Genomic DNA, 17223 nt, shown 5'->3' on the forward strand with positions numbered 1-17223 from the left:
GCTGTAACGGCAGAATCAGAGAAAGAAACTGAAAGATTTTGCTATTTGGTGTCCTCGACCAATGCTATACATTAGGTGAACTGTTGAAGTACTAAATGAGAAAGTGCTAAAAAACATGGGAAAAACGTAAGAACCTTATCACAATACCATACGTATTTTGGTTGTTCAGAAGCACGATGTAGGCACTGCGGGGACTACAGCCGTTATGAAATACATAAAATTTATTCGCAGTTTCGAATATGGACAACCGTCAGCTATATAATGGAACAACGCCAATGAAAATTTGTGCCAGTCCGGGATTCGAACCCGGATTTTCTGTTTACTGTGAGCAGTTGCCCTACCATTAAGCTATCCGAGCACAGTTCCCGGTCAAAATTTCATATTTCGTCAACTATGTGTCTAGAACTCGCACATCCATTACGAATGTTCCCTTCCAGGGAAGTGATTTTTCAAAATATGGTTCAAATGGCTCTGAGCACCATGGGACTTAACATCTGAGGTCAGCAGTCCCCGAGAACTTAGAACTACTTAAACCTAAGGACATCACACACATCCATGCCCGAGGCAGGATTCGAACCTGCGACAGTAGCAATCGCGCGGTTCCGGACTGAAGCGCCTAGAACCGCTCGGCCACCGTGGCTGCCGGGAGCGATTTTTATTGAAACTCACTTGCCCACTGTCGGCGGATAAATACGATATTGCAATGTCTGTGTTGCAGGTTGACGACATTTAGAAGTCTGGACGTGCCCTTGAAGAGTCCTCAGAAAGAATAATGGCAGAACGATCGCTCTAGATTAGAGGAAAATCCGGGTTCAAGTACCAGTCTGGCCACATTGTCATCGTCGTTATTCCATTAAACAGCTGTTTGTCCACATACATGCTTGTGCTGGAAGAAACAATAGAGGTGAAAAATATGAGTAAAAGGGGCAGACAAAAGCTAGAATATTCTAAACTGATTGTAGAAGGTAGTGAAAATATTAACATAACATGACAAAAGCTGGAGGAGAGATTCAAAACCAGTGGAAAACAGTTGTTTTAACTAATAATACACACATCAAAAAAAGTTTTGAATCACCACAGTTCCGAGAACTCCTGAAGATAGACGTTGATTGTGGATATTGTGGTACAGACACAGAACCTTTGACTGTTCACAGATGTCACTGAACCCGCCCAAAGATGTAAACAACCATGCATGAGCAGAAGGAGGGGTTCGACAGCCGATCAGTTCCAGTCATTCCACCAGGACGGAGTACACGGCTCGTGTTGTCTGTAGTTGAACCGTGCCTAGACGGTCAATACCGCTGATCGATAGCGTTCGCATTGCTTCTTTGTGCCAGGAAGGACTCTCAACAAGGGGATTGTCCAGGCGACTCGGAGTGAATCAAAGCGATGTTGTTCGGACATGGGAGACATACAGAGAGACAGGAACTGTCGATGTCATACCTCGCTCAGGCCACCGAAGGGCTACTACTGCTTTAGATCACCGCTATTTGCGGATTATGGCTCGGTGGAACAAACGCCGCCATGTCGAATAATGCTTTTCGTACACCACAGGGCGCCGTGTAACGACTCAAACTGACCGCAATACGCTGTATGATGCGCAACTTCACTCCCGACGCCCATAGCGAGGTCTATCTTTGCAACCACGACACTATGCAGCGCGGTACAGATGGGTCCATCAACATGCCGAATGGACCGTTGAGGATTAGCATCACGTTCTCTTCACCGATGAGTGTCGCATATGCCTTCAACTAGACAATCGACGGAGACGTGTTTGGAGACAATTCGGTCTGGCTGAACGCCTTAGACACACTGTCCAGCGAGTGCAGCAAGGAGTATTTATTACCACAAGTTTCCTGAAAATTGAATCATTCTGGATGATCTTCTTATAAATAAAAATTTAGCCATGAAACTCGCTTTTATGCCACCAGAAACAGTATTTGCTTGGTGGGCTTACGGACCCGGCACCTAGTCAGAAGGTTACATGTCCGATTCTAAATGAGAGAAAATATTCTATTGAAAGCTGTGAATCGTCAGGAAGGCTGTACGAGATAACAGTTGGTATTTGTGTGACAAAGTTATCCTTTCCAGGAATCAGTAATTATCAATGTAAATTGCTCGTGGCTACTACCATTCCTTTGTGTGCATTGTAATTCTTGTACAGATATGTTAAATGTTAATATTAGAAGATGACTGTGTAATACATTATACTTTCACGTCATCTCGTAGTCATGTATTTGTTGTCTCGTGATAAACGAACATTGTGGATGTCCCATGTTCAACGTCTGAAGTCCATGTGTGCACCGTCGCCGTCCGTCCGTGTTGTTACTGTGTCCAGTGACAGCGTCCGCTGGAATTTCTTGTGCTCGTGCTGTCCGGCAACCACTCGTCTTCCGTAAAAGCAGGTAAGTCGATTTGCATCTTCGCATCCTTACTGCCTATTAACTGTAATATAATTCTTCTTCTATCTATTTTCTATAGATTTATATCTCAGAATGGCACACCAATACGTGTGTTAGCTGATGCTGCTGTAAATTTTATTTTCGCGATCATCATAGAAACTTTAACGGATGAGAGAAAAGGGAAAATACACTTATGCCCATAAATTAAGGATAATGCTGATACATGCTGAAACACCGCTCTGGTGGGCGATTTGTGGGTTTAAATCACCTCGGGGTATGACCATGCGGTGCATTTGACCTGCGGTCGTCGCACGGTGGCGCTGGCAGCAGTCCACATACGCAGAGGTGTGTTGGTGCATGTCAGAGTGCGGTGCAGCGAGTAAGTGCACAGACGTAGACAGACGTGCTAATTGTGACTGTGTTTTGAAAATGGCTCAAAGAACACATATTGATGACGTTATGAGGGGTACAATACTACGGCGACTGGAGGCTGGTCAAACACAACAGGTTGTAGCACGGGCCGTCCGTGTGCCACAAAGTGTGATCTCAAGATTATGGTAACGATTGCATCAGCCAGAAACCACGCCCAGGCACTACAGTACGGGAGATTCATAGTGTACAACACCACAAGAAGACCAATATCTCACCATTAGTGCCCGCAGACGCCCACGGAGTACTGCACGTAGCCTTGCTCGGGGACCTTACCGCAGCCACTGGAACAGTTGTCTCCAGACACACAATCTACAGCCGACTGAACAGACATGGTTTATTCGCCCGGAGACATGCTAGGTGCATTCCATAGACCCCTGGTCACAGAAGAGCCCGTAAAGCCTGGTGTCAAGAACGCAGTACATGGTCATTGGAACAGTGGTCCCAGATTATGTTCACGGACGAGTCCAGGTATAGTCTGAACTGTGATTCTCGCCCGGTTTTCATCTGGGGTGAACCAGGAACCAGATATCAGCCTCTTAATATCCTTGAAGGGGACCTGTATGGAGGTCGTGGTTTGATGGTGTGGTGTGGGATTATGATTGGTGCACGTGCACCCCTGCATGTAACTGTAACAGCTCAGGTGTATCGGGACATCATTTTGCACCAGTATGTTCGCCTCTTCACGAGTGCAGTGAGCCCCACCTTCCTCCTGATGGATAGTAACGCACGGACCCACCGAGATGCCATCGTGGAGAAGTGCCTTGAAACAGAAGATATCAGGCGAATAGAGTGGCCTGCCTGTTTTCCAGACCTGAACCCCATCGAGCACGTCTGGGATGCTTTCGGTCGACGTATCGTTGCACGCCTTCAAACCCCTAGGACACTTCAGGCGCTCCGTCAGGCACTGTTGCAAGAATTGGAGGCTATACCCCAGCAGCTGCTCGACCACTTCATCCAGAGTATGCCAACCTGTTGTGCGGCCTGTGTACATGTGCATGGTGATCATATCCCATATTGATGTCGAGGTACATGCGCAGGATACAGTGGAGTTTTGTAGCACATGTGTTTCGGAACGGTTTTCTCAACTTATCACCAATACCATGGACTTACAGAATACTATTAGCGCCAGTTTGTGTAGTGCCACGTTATGTGGCGCCAATTCTGTAGTTATCCTTAATTTATGAACATTAGTGTATATTACTGTGAGTAATGGAATGCTGAATGAAACGTATTGAATTGAAAGCGACGAAGGCAAGGGTGTATAACTGTGGCTGTGCATTATGTGAATTTACAAATCTTTGTTTCTATGAAGATGTATACTGATGTTTTAAGTGCTCATTAATACTAGAGGTTATGTAATCTCTACTAACATGGAGACGCAAATCATGATGGATAGTAATAGGAAATAAACTGAAGATTGAGAGGTGTGTGCGCTTACATTGTCGGTGTTGATATAACGGTCTGCAAGAATGTAGTCCATGTTTGCAGGTAGAAGTGAAGAGTCACCATCTCGGCCGTAGAACCGGTGTTTTAGTTGACTGAGAAATTAGTAGGTGTGATTTTCGTCAGCTAACCAGGAAGCTCAGGGAAACTGAAAGGTTGCATTGAGCCAAGTGCCCACTTCGGAGCGATCTGACATATAACATACACCCAAGACTGTCCCTACGGCCACGAGGAACAACAAAGGACAACAAAGACTTAGAAGAAGCAATTCATGCTGAAGGAATGAGAAGCCTTCGATCGGTTGCACGTGATGGGACGCACATTCTGAAAAGCAGTATAAGAATTGTGGCTACAGCCCTGACGTCCTAAGGAAGTGCAAGACGTGTTTTCCGGAGGACAGCAGATGAAACCACTGTCCGAGGACGAAATCCAGATTTAGGTTTTCGTGATTTCTCTAATTCATTTAAAGCGAAACGTGTACGGTTCGTATTAAATACCACGGCCGATTAGCTGTCCTAGCGTATGTGTTCCATCTACAATGGCCTCTTTATCGAACACCTGTGTGAGACCTGCTCTGAAAGGTGGAGAGAGAGGAAGTTGTGTTCGTAGCTAGCCCGGTCATCTGATGCAACGCCGCTCCCATCACTTTTTCTTGTGGACACAGGGGAAAAGTCACTTTGCCATAGACCTGGCCGGTCGGTAGAGGATCTCATGGGAGGAATACTCGCTGCCTGCGACGTCGAGATTGTCAAATGGACATAAGTGAACTTTGTGCGAAGATATGAAGCCTTTGTATAACCTGCGGGATGCTAATCTCAACTGTTGTTGTGAATGTAAATGTTGCTATTTAGGAAGTAAAATAACTGATGATGGTCGAAGTAGAGAGGATATAAAATGTAGACTGGCAATGGCAAGGAAAGCGTTTCTGAAGTAGAGAAACTTGTTAACATCGAATATAGATTTAAGTGTCAGGAAGTCATTTCTGAAAATATTTGTTTGGAGTGTAGCCATGTATGGAAGTGAAACATGGACGATAACTAGTTTGGACAAGAAGAGAATAGAAGCTTTTGAAATGTGGTGCTACAGAAGAATACTGAAGATACGGTGGATAGATCACGTAACTAATGAGGAGGTGTTAAATAGGATTGGGGAGAAGAGAAGTTTGTGGCACAACTTGACTAGAAGAAGGGATCGGTTGGTAGGACATGTTTTGAAGCATCAAGGGATCACAAATTTAGCATTGGAGGGCAGTGTGGAGGGTAAAATTCGTAGAGGGAAACCAAGAGATGAATACACTAATCAGATTCAGGAGGATGTAGGTTGCAGTAGGTACTGGGAGATAAAAACAGCTTGCACAGGATAGAGTCGGGTGGAGAGCTACGTCAAACCAGTCTCTGGACTGAAGACCTCAACAACAAACAACATGCGTTTGAGAACCTCACCAAGTTGGATTAAAGGAAGGTATCGAAGCAATTCAGATACGTGCTGCAAGATTTGCCACTGGTGGATGTAACCAAAACTTGAGTGTTACAGAAATGCTCCGTGAACACAAATGGGAATTCCTGGAGAGGAAACAACGTGTTTTTCGTGGGACATTATTTGCGACAGAGTGCAGAACGATTCTTCTTCCACCAATGTACATCACACGAAAGAATCGCCGAGACAGTATATGAGAGGCATACAAAGAGTCGAACCACAGAGCCATAATAAAACTAATGTTTATTCTACATCTCTGAGACACAGTACAAAAAAGGTTTCTACATCCGAAACAGTGAAAAATGAATTTTGCTTGTAATTTCCTTGCTCGTCACTTGAATCATTATTGCTACGTAAGAAAGCAGACGATATGAAACTCGTTGCACCTAAAGTTAATTTGCACAGTCCCCAATAAAAAAGGAATATTTCAAATGAAATACAGTTTAATCCCAGTAGCTAATTATAAATCGCTTCTACAAGGATGAAAAGTGAATTTATTTCTCAAATAATCAGGCAGAAATGAATCTCCAATTTGAAGATTAAAAGCTCTGCGACAGTACAGAAAACATAATTTATTCGCCTTTACGGCGTCGTTTGAATTTACTAAGTACGTTCATATCGTCTAATAAACCGAGAGACAGATGTTAATGTAATTATCTGTGAGCGAGCTGTTCTTTAATTTAATTGTGTTTGCTTCGAAACTCTGATTCGATCACAATTAGTCTTAATAGAAGCCTGAGATGAAACATGCTACTGGAATCAACATGGCCTTCATGCTATTTTAGTTATGATGTCAGTCAGTCACGAAAACGTGTTAACAATCGAAACTAATTCGTAGTAGATGATAAATTTTGACGTTGTTACTGAAGATCAAGTGTTGCTGAAAGGTCTTTGCCGGCCAGGGTGGCCGAGCGGTTCTAGGCGCTACAGTCTGGAACCGCGCTACCGCTACTGTCTCAGGTTCGAATCCTGCCTCGGGCATGGATGTGTGTGATGTCCTTAGGTTAGTTAGGTTTAAGTTGTTCTAAGTTCTAGGTGACTGATGACCTCAGAAGTTAAGTCCCATAGTGCTCAGAGCCATTTGAACCATTTTTGAAAGGCCTTTAATCTCATTTGGAATTCATGTGAAAATATATGTACTGGATGTACTATATATCCTGAACACTCCAAGTAGCAACATAAAAAAAATGCTTCAAGCAAATTTTGTTTAGCTTCCAGTGTGACATTAACCAGCATGATTGCGTATCTTGTACCTTGAATCATTACGAAGATATAAACAGCAGAACGTCGTTTTCCAGTTGCAAGCTGTATGTTTTATTCGGTAATCAAGACCTGTTCAAAAACGTGTCACAGTGTACCGATCATGTAAATATGTTATTAAAAACAGAACAGGAAGTTGACACAGTCCAGTTGCTGGAGTCGGTAGTAAGCAAATGGAAATACAGGCAAAGTGAACATCAGTTAGCCGCCTTCAGTTTAACCACAATAAAAGAAGAGGACTGATGATATAATTTTTAATTACAGACAGTCTTTACTGTACACACCATATCGTTTAACGATACTATAGTACAGTACTATATGTACCCGCATTGCAAATAAGAAAGCAACATTCCAGTTTCTGTTCTTCTAAATTACTTTCTCCATAGATGGGTAGCATTTCACGTTTTCTTCGTTGGTGTAGGCCTATAATGTACTCACACAAACCATCAACTGAAAACGGTTGATTGAGTGACTAGTGCGCATTTCCCGTGTATTTCCATTTGTTTACTGCCTACTCCAACAAGTGAATGAGTTATGTTATCCCGCATACAAGCATTGTGTGCTGGAACTCCAACACGTGAACGAGTTATGTTATCCCGCATACAAGCATTGTGTGCTGGAACTCCAACACGTGAACGAGTTATGTTATCCCGCATACAAGCATTGTGTGCTGGAACTCCAACACGTGAACGACTTATGTTATCCCGCATACAAGCATTGTGTGCTGGAACTCCAACACGTGAACGAGTTATGTTATCCCGCATACAAGCATTGTGTGCTGGAACTCCAACACGTGAACGAGTTATGTTATCCCGCATACAAGCATTGTGTGCTGGAACTCCGACACGTGAACGACTTATGTTATCCCGCATACAAGCATTGTGTGCTGGAACTCCAACATGTGAACAAGTTATGTTATCCCCCATACAAGCATTGTGTGCTGGAACTCCAACACGTGAACGAGTTATGTTATCCCGCGTACAAGCATTGTGTGCTGGAACTCCAACACGTGAACGAGTTATGTTATCCCGCATACAAGCATTGTGTGCTGGAACTCCAACACGTGAACGAGTTATGTTATCCCACATACAAGCATTGTGTGCTGGAACTCCAACACGTGAACGAGTTATGTTATCCCGCGTACAAGCATTGTGTGCTGGAACTCCAACACGTGAACGAGTTATGTTATCCCGCATACAAGCATTGTGTGCTGGAACTCCAACACGTGAACGAGTTATGTTATCCCGCGTACAAGCATTGTGTGCTAGAACTCCAACACGTGAACGAGTTATGTTATCCCGCGTACAAGCATTGTGTGCTGTAACTCCAACACGTGAACGAGTTATATTATCCCGCGTACACGCATTGTGTGCTGGAACTCCAACACGTGAACGAGGTATGTTATCCCGCGTACAAGCATTGTGTGCTGTAACTCCAACACGTGAACGAGTTATGTTATCCCGCGTACAAGCATTGTGTGCTGTAACTCCAACACGTGAACGAGTTATGTTATCCCGCGTACAAGCATTGTCATGATTACGCGAATTGCTCAGTGTCATAAATTTTGGGACATGTCTTTAGCAAAGGAAGTATATGACCAAACAAAAAATAAAGCGTGCTACTTAAAATGGATGTACCGCTGTTCAAATCTTCGTAACTATCAAAGGTGCAATAAAAGCAGCCATGCTGGTTAAAGTCGCCCTAGTATCTAAACACCATTGGCTTCATACTTTTTTTTAATTTTGCTTCTGGACAAAAAGTTATTTGGGGTTTTCAGGATAAATGGAAGGCGCTACATGTATTTGTGTGCCCTAACATTGGTACGCTCTCGACCAAAATTCAGTATTGTTAATTTGTATCATCAACAGTTTCAAAAATGGTTCACTTACATGAAAACACAACTACATAAAATTAATGCAATCATATTTTTTGGTTTAAATGAACTCTCGGACACAGAGAAAATAAGAAACCAATCAGCAAAACCCACTGCGGCAGGAAGTTATACTACGAGTGGACATTCCACTGCAGAGAGGTGTGCGAATCTCAGTGAATCCAACAGGTAGGCCCGGATGGCGTCCCGCGCCTGCAGTGTGAACTGCCGGCTTAACGAGGCCTCTGAATTATTACTGGCGACACGCCTAGCCCCTTGCTGCCTGCCTTAACGAGCCACGTCACGGCAAAGGCGATCGCGTGCTCAGGTCAGAGGTACACACGCGTCGCCGGTCGAGTTCCAGTCCCTAACACAAAGTGTTTTCTCTTTCTTGCTCTGATTTAACTACCAGTAGAGAACAGTGTGCTTTATGTGTAACGTAATGCGAGTAAACAGGCGGACAACTTGGAAATTAACTTGACCGTAATGCCGCTGAACAATCACTGGAGCCATTCGCAACCATCAGATATCCAGAGGATGCAAAGGGGAACCGACCACATTTACAAACATGTAGGAAGACAGGTGTCCAATTAGGCTTCAGTGAAACAACTTCTGACGATGAGATTATAGTAGCTCGAAAATTAGCTTACAGGGGAATAATCATCCCACGATTATAAATCGTCACTAGTGGCCGTTGCCAGTCAAATGATTGTCTGTCCTCAGAATAGACAAGACAAAGAAAGGCTTCGTTCTAAGGAGATACTGTTGCAAAACGAGATCAGAATTTGCGTTAATTTATTAATGATTAAGGCAGCCATTCCCTATTCCCTCATTTCTATGAGGAGGTCGAAATTCGTTGCATTTTTCACGTTTATGGAAGATAGATGCGAAAATAATTTAGTTTAATAGAGGCAAGGCTGGCATAACCTGAAGTGAAGCGATAAACGGGAAACACCTTGAGAGACAGAATGAACAATTTATTTATCCACCAGATTCCCTGGAACCATGCGAGCAAAAGCTACTTGGTCATGGAAGGAGTCAGTATATAGTTTACAGAATTTTGAATAGAAAATTATTTATGAACAAAGAATTAAGGAGTTTGTGAAACATGAAAAAATTGTAAGACAGCGAACGAATAAATAACAGATTTCAGACAGAAGTTCTCATCTATTGTAAGGCATCCCTGAAAACAAACTGCGAACCTGATAGCAAATTAGCAAATTATATGTTCTGAGTTGTGCTACTACACTCCTACTCACTGCTTTCTCACACATTTTTGAAAACACTGTTAACAAAGAAATAGGTTGGTAATCATCTCCTACCCATCTCATAAAGTAGGTTCATTAACGAGTATTTCAGTCTGACTGGAAACTGATTCCACCTGAGGGAAAAATTTCTCAAGTGACTGAATAAACATAAAATTTATGGCGCACTGATCTTAATAAGCTTACATGAATTTTCATCGTACCTACGGCAATTTTTTTAATGATGCATAATTGATTCAGTTTCATTCTTTAGCTGTCTGTCATGTACCTGTCTCGGAACATCTTCTGTCATAATATCCCCATATTTACCTGAGATCCAAGTCTAAGAAACTTCTTGCTGAGTGAGAGAACCAATTAATAGTCACAGAAACGGGATAGAAAATTCCTGTTAGTAACGTACGATTGTTCTATAGCGCCGGACTATGAGCACATGTACCTTTCGCTCTTTTCAAGTTAAACATAGTAAGACTTAAAAATATTATTAACAACTTGAATTAGTCCCACGACATAAATCAGGCAGCAATTATAAACGTACATTACTAATAACAACTTCATGTGATATTCATTACGTAATTATTCCATGATTATTTGCTGTGCAGTTTTCTAAGTAATATAACGCCTATTCTTTGGCATGTCTTTCATTAGCATACATATCGCAAATCAAGTGTCTGTAAAAGAGAGTTTTAAATGAAGCTACTAAAATTAAAACAATAGGCCATAATTGAGAAATTTCTTCTGTTACAGGTGCTGATTACTCCGTTAACGAGCTAGATACACTGAAGGCTATCTTCCAGCACTCCAAGAAAGAATCTACCAGTCATCACAACAGTGATTCTTCAGGCCTTGATCACAAAGGAAGTGAAAATCTGGTTAGAAATATTGATTCAATAGGAGGAGGGAATCTGGTGAGAAATATTGACCCAATTGGGGGAGGGAATCTCCCCAGAAATATTGATTCTATTGGAGGTGGACATCTAGTCAGAAATATCGATTCAATTGGAGGTGGAAACCTTGTTAGAAACATTGATTCCATTGGTGGGGGAAACTTAGTGAGAAACATTGATTCACTTGGTGGAGGAAATCTAGTAAGGAACATTGATTCCATTGGAGGCGGGAATTTAGTGAGGAACATTGACTCTATTGGTGGTGGGAATCTGGTAAGGACAATTGATCGTATTGGTGGTGGACATCTCATTAGAAATATTGATTCAATTGGAGGTGGAAATCTCCCAAGAAATATTGACTCCATTGGAGGTGTAAATCTAGTCAGAAACATTGATTCCATTGGGGGTGGTAATTTAGTCAGAAACATCGATTCCATTGGTGGTGGAAATCTGGTTAGAGCCATTGATCGTATTGGAGGTGGACATCTCCTAAGAAATATTGATTCCATTGGGGGTGGAAACTTAGTCAGAAACATTGATTCCATTGGGGGTGGGAATTTAGTTAGAAACATAGACTCTATTGGGGGCGGAAATTTAGTCAGAAACATTGATTCCATTGGCGGTGGAAATCTGGTTAGAACCATTGATCGTATTGGAGGTGGGCATCTCCTAAGAAATATTGATTCTATTGGTGGTGGAAATCTAGTCAGAAATATTGATTCCATTGGGGGTGGGAACCTAGTCAGAAACATTGATTCCATTGGAGGTGGGAATCTAGTTAGAGACATAGATTCTATTGGGGGCGGAAATTTAGTCAGAAATATTGATTCCATTGGTGGTGGAAATCTGGTTAGAACCATTGATCGTATTGGAGGTGGACATCTCCTAAGAAATATTGATTCTATTGGTGGTGGAAATCTAGTCAGAAATATTGATTCCATTGGGGGTGGGAATCTAGTTAGAAACATTGATCGTCTTGGAGGTGGACATCTCATAAGAAATATTGATCCCATTGGGGGTGGAAATCTTCCAAGAAACATTGATTCCATTGGAGGTGGAAATCTAGTCAGAAATATTGATTCGATTGGTGGAGGAAATCTTGTCAAACGATCTGAATAGCTCTCTATCGTATTGCAGACTGTAGTCTTGAGCAAAAACTTTTAACACCTCATGTTTTGTTTCAAACATAATTTATTAAATAATGTAATAGTTTTGAGTAACATAAAATTATTTGTGATTTTATTTATTTATGTCTGAATATCAATCAAAGCAATAAAGTTCACATGTTCAAGAAAAAAGTACATTTTTCTTTGTTCTGTCGGTTCCATTTACAGGTACCAACACATGAGACTGCCTAAAACTATCCTCATAGAAATCAAAGTACGCAATATAAAGGTTGTAGGCTGAGAAGTCGATTAATACCATTAGGAAATATATTTCAGTGATGGTTATAAGTTGCTGATAAATAGAAGCAAAAATGCTCGTGTGCACTTACTAACGGATTTTGATTAGTATCAACGATGGACTCATATCGGATATTTATGGCTCATATTCCTGTCACTGTGCATACGACAGCTTATGTTCAACAAAGTGACATTTTACAAAAATGAAGTGTACTATTTACAGGAATTGGCCCATATCGGCTGTGTGTGGTTCATAATTCTATCACTATGACATGTAGCAGCTTCCATTCCACCGCATAACAAGTTACAAAAGACAGTGAATTATTTTAAAGGTGTTGCTTCAGTGTGTAAGATTCACGTGGTGCCAGTTACCGAACATATTCCACTTTGTTGCAAGGGAAATTCCGAATCCACAAATAACTCCTTACGCCTTTTAGATTTTATTTTGTACAATATAGAACGATTCGTTTCTGGACAAACGACTAGCCAATCTTCGATCGAGATTTGCTTTCTTGAAGTGAAACATGTTTCGTCACTTGGATGTCACTGACAGTGACAGCTTTGCATTTGGTGCATGGAATATCGCTTCCGTTGTCTATATACTGTTACTGTGTTCGGTCTGCCCCTGCTGCCATTTGAAATTTTGTATGTATCATTTTGCAACCATCCAATTTGAACCGTTCTGACAATTCGAACGCTATCGAAGTTGAAAATCCGTGTATCTTTAATTAGCTAATGTTAAATTAGTTATGTGATTGTTTGCTCCCCTGTCTTTCTGGTTTAACTGTCTTATTTTTACCACCGAGCGAGGTGATGTAATAGTTAGCAAAATTGATGGCCTATGGTCATCCAGATTTAGGTTTTCCGTAATTTCCCTAAATCACTCCAGGCAAATGCCGGGATGGTTCCTTTGAAAGGGCACGGCCGATTTCTTTTCTCATCCTTGACACAGTTTGAGCTTGTGCTCCGACCCTAATGACCTCGAAGTTAAACCCATTTTCTGTTTTTTTTTGCCGTTATTCTAATTCTCATTAAATTTCTCACAGATGTATACACCTGAGGATGCGATTAAACTATCGCGCCACCTCTGTATACGATCCTGCAATAAAAGAATTTTTATTTAGATTATTTTAAAAGTTTTTTAATTAAAATATGTGTATTATTTTTGTGGGCTGTTGTTAGATTATATCATACGATTTTACTGCATTATATATGAAATTTTTCCCGCACTGGTGAAATGAACAGACCCACAGAAAAGAATTAAAAATTTTGCACGTTTCTGGAGCCATTTAACTCTTTTGAACCATACTAATTACAGATTCCAATTTAAGTTCTGAGGTTAAGTTCGGTTCTTTTGAATTTCCAGAAAATTTCAGTAATTTTTACGTTCACAGTTTACTCGTACTTACATTTCTCTCTAGATAGCATGTTATCGGGAAAAGCTTGATGGCGTGGTGTGCGAAACAAAAACCTGACACCGTAAATTTGGATTTAGCACTACAGTAAGATGACCATATACCCACACGTATTTAGTACCTGCGATTTCCTGCACACCCACTTCTGTGTAAACACCACTCTTCAACGAAACGCAAAATTACCATTACGCGTTATGTTAGATTGCATGTTGAACTAGAATAACCTGATATGTTTTACCGATTCACTTTGTCACTGCAACAGGTGCCCAGAATGGATATAACGACGTAAGAACATTGCTCCTAATATGGAAAATGACTTTAGTAATTAGAATCAACTATTAGTTGTGTAAAGTAACTGCTGCAAGTTACACTGCCGTTAGTGGCAGACTCTTCGATTATTGCCAATAAATTATCTCAGTATTCAAAACGCTGATATGATTCTCTTCCAAATTACGAAAAAAAAATTACGACGTTTGTCATAACGACCTGAAAGTTTTACCATTTATAAAAGCTGTGTGATACTTAACATTACATCCGTCGGTTCCATTCCCAACATTCAGAAGCCCTTCGCCAATTTAGTCCATCCAAAGCGTGGGTTCACAACCAGTTATGACAACAATTTTCAGATTTATTCGCTTCTGTCACATTTTGTCTGGTCTCTCTCTGAATGATGAAAATTTAAATTAATTTTTATTTCCACGTTTTTTCATCTTATGCGAGCATATTTACACTCCTGGAAAAGGAAAAAAGAACACATTGACACCGGTGTGTCAGACCCACCATACTTGCTCCGGACACTGCGAGAGGGCTGTACAAGCAATGATCACACGCACGGCACAGCGGACACACCAGGAACCGCGCTGTTGGCCGTCGAATCGCGCTAGCTGCGCAGCATTTGTGCACCGCCGCCGTCAGTGTCAGCCAGTTTGCCGTGGCATACGGAGCTCCATCGCAGTCTTTAACACTGGTAGCATGCCGTGACAGCGTGGACGTGAACCGTATGTGCAGTTGACGGACTTTGAGCGAGGGCGTATAGTGGGCATGCGGGAGGCCGGGTGGACGTACCGCCGAATTGCTCAACACGTGGGGCGTGAGGTCTCCACAGTACATCGATGTGGTCGCCAGTGGTCGGCGGAAGGTGCACGTGCCCGTCGACCTGGGACCGGACCGCAGCGACGCACGGATGCACGCCAAGACCGTAGGATCCTACGCGGTGCAGTAGGGGACCGCACCGCCACTTCCCAGCAAATTAGGGACACTGTTGCTCCTGGGGTATCGGCGAGGACCATTCGCAACCGTCTCCATGAAGCTGGGCTACGGTCCCGCACACCGTTAGGCCGTCTTCCGCTCACGCCCCAACATCGTGCAGCCCGCCTCCAGTGGTGTCGCGACAGGCGTGAATGGAGGGACGAATGGAGACGTGTCTTCTTCAGCGATGAGAGTCACTTCTGCCTTGGTGCCAATGATGGTCGTATGCGTGTTTGGCGCCGTGCAGGTGAGCGCCACAATCAGGACTGCATACGACCGAGGCACACAGGGCCAACACCCGGTATCATGGTGTGGGGAGCGATCTCCTACACTGGCCGTACACCTCTGGTGATCGTCGAGGGGACACTGAATAGTGCACGGTACATCCAAACCGTCATCGAACCCATCGTTCTACCATTCCTAGACCGGCAAGGGAACTTGCTGTTCCAACAGGACAATGCACGTCCGCATGTATCCCGTGCCACCCAACGTGCTCTAGAAGGTGTAAGTCAACTACACTGGCCAGCAAGATCTCCGGATCTGTCCCCCATTGAGCATGTTTGGGAATGGATGAAGCGTCGTCTCACGCGGTCTGCACGTCCAGAACGAACGCTGGTCCAACTGAGGCGCCAGGTGGAAATGGCATGGCAAGCCGTTCCACAGGACTACATCCAGCATCTCTACGATCGTCTCCATGGGAGAATAGCAGCCTGCATTGCTGCGAAAGGTGGATATACACTGTACTAGTGCCGACATTTTGCATGCTCTGTTGCCTGTGTCTATGTGCCTGTGGTTCTGTCAGTGTGATCATGTGATGTATCTGACCCCAGGAATGTGTCAATAAAGTTTCCCCTTCCTGGGACAATGAATTCACGGTGTTCTTATTTCAATTTCCAGGAGTGTAATTACCGACAAAAGCAAGTGCTCTCTCTCTCTCTCTCTCTCTCTCTCTCTCTCTCTTTCTCTCTGTCATACACACACACACACACACACAAACACACACACACACACACACACACACACACACACACACACACACACACAGACACACACACACACACACACACACACACACACACACACACAGGCACACGTGCACACGCACACACGCACATGCTAACAGAATAAACGCACCGCTCATACAAACAGTCTACATTGCACACGTAATGATGCTCCAGCGAAAAATACTCCGTCGTCTGCTATTTATTTAAAACGAGTAAATCTGATCAGACTTTTATCGTTAAATAATTGTTGTGGAAAAACCCAGAACTAAAAGCACACAATATGGACAGTTAAGACACTAGCAGATATGCCATCGTATGTCGACATGAGTGACCTAAAGTTTGCGCGGCATCACAACTACACGCTGTAAGGCTTGCGAGAGTTATTCTGAATATCTACGTCTCCAATACGTAACTGAAAATTGAAAGGGTCAGCGTAAGAAAGTGTGAACCCATAAGAGCATATTTTGAGTTGCTGTGTATTAGATGTTCAGTTATATTAAAAGACAAGAACGGAAATGCATTACGATAGAGTAATTTATATTGTAGGCAGCATTCTCTAGCACTACATACGGATCTATTTGTTACCAAGATGTGCTGCATTCGAAAGCACACTAGATAAATTAATCATGCAAACACCTATTAAACCGAAGGTTAACACTTTCTTCCGACGACTCCTTCAGTTGATTCATTAATTGTTTGACGAACATAGTCGAGTGAAATTATTGAGAATGCCGGCTGGTTACCGATCAGGCTTCTGGCTGCCTTCAAGCGTCCACCACGAACTGGTCTCCTGTGCCAGTCTATTCGTCTCAAATATACGTTCGATATATTCAAATCTATGCCTTCCGAGAACAGTTTGTGTCCCCTGAGAGTCTCTCTAGCACCACGCAAGCTATTCTCAAATATCCTGTTACCCTGTCAGAAGAGTCTATACGACACAATCATCTACATGTGCTGTAGATGAAACGTAATCAAATGCTGGTAGATTTTCCCTGGTATCTCTGGCCATTCCATCTCTAATGGGTAACAAATCTAAGGATACACGTCAGAGAATCCGCTCAGCAAGCACAACCATCTAGAAGATATTAAAGAGGTTGTCTTGGCTACAGCTGCGATAGATG

The 17223-nt window shown here is 42.7% G+C and overlaps 1 protein-coding gene across 2 annotated transcripts in view; it reads left to right on the forward strand.

Annotated features, from left to right (window-relative positions):
- Positions 1-12330, forward strand: part of LOC126356020 (armadillo repeat-containing X-linked protein 4-like) — a 264347-nt gene extending 252017 nt beyond the window's left edge. Inside the window, exons 3-4 of one of the 2 annotated variants that reach the window (XM_050006674.1) lie at positions 10893-11510; positions 11691-12320. In XM_050006674.1, coding sequence (XP_049862631.1) covers positions 10893-11510; positions 11691-12151 — 1079 coding nt within the window. In that variant the 3' untranslated portion in view covers positions 12152-12320. Of the gene's footprint in view, positions 1-10892 lie in introns of both variants that reach the window. The other variant, XM_050006673.1, reaches the window with a different exon arrangement.
- The last annotated feature ends 4893 nt before the right edge of the window (positions 12331-17223 follow it).

The sequence above is a fragment of the Schistocerca gregaria genome, chromosome 3 (assembly GCF_023897955.1).
Source record: "Schistocerca gregaria isolate iqSchGreg1 chromosome 3, iqSchGreg1.2, whole genome shotgun sequence".
NCBI classification, from domain to species: domain Eukaryota; kingdom Metazoa; phylum Arthropoda; class Insecta; order Orthoptera; family Acrididae; genus Schistocerca; species Schistocerca gregaria.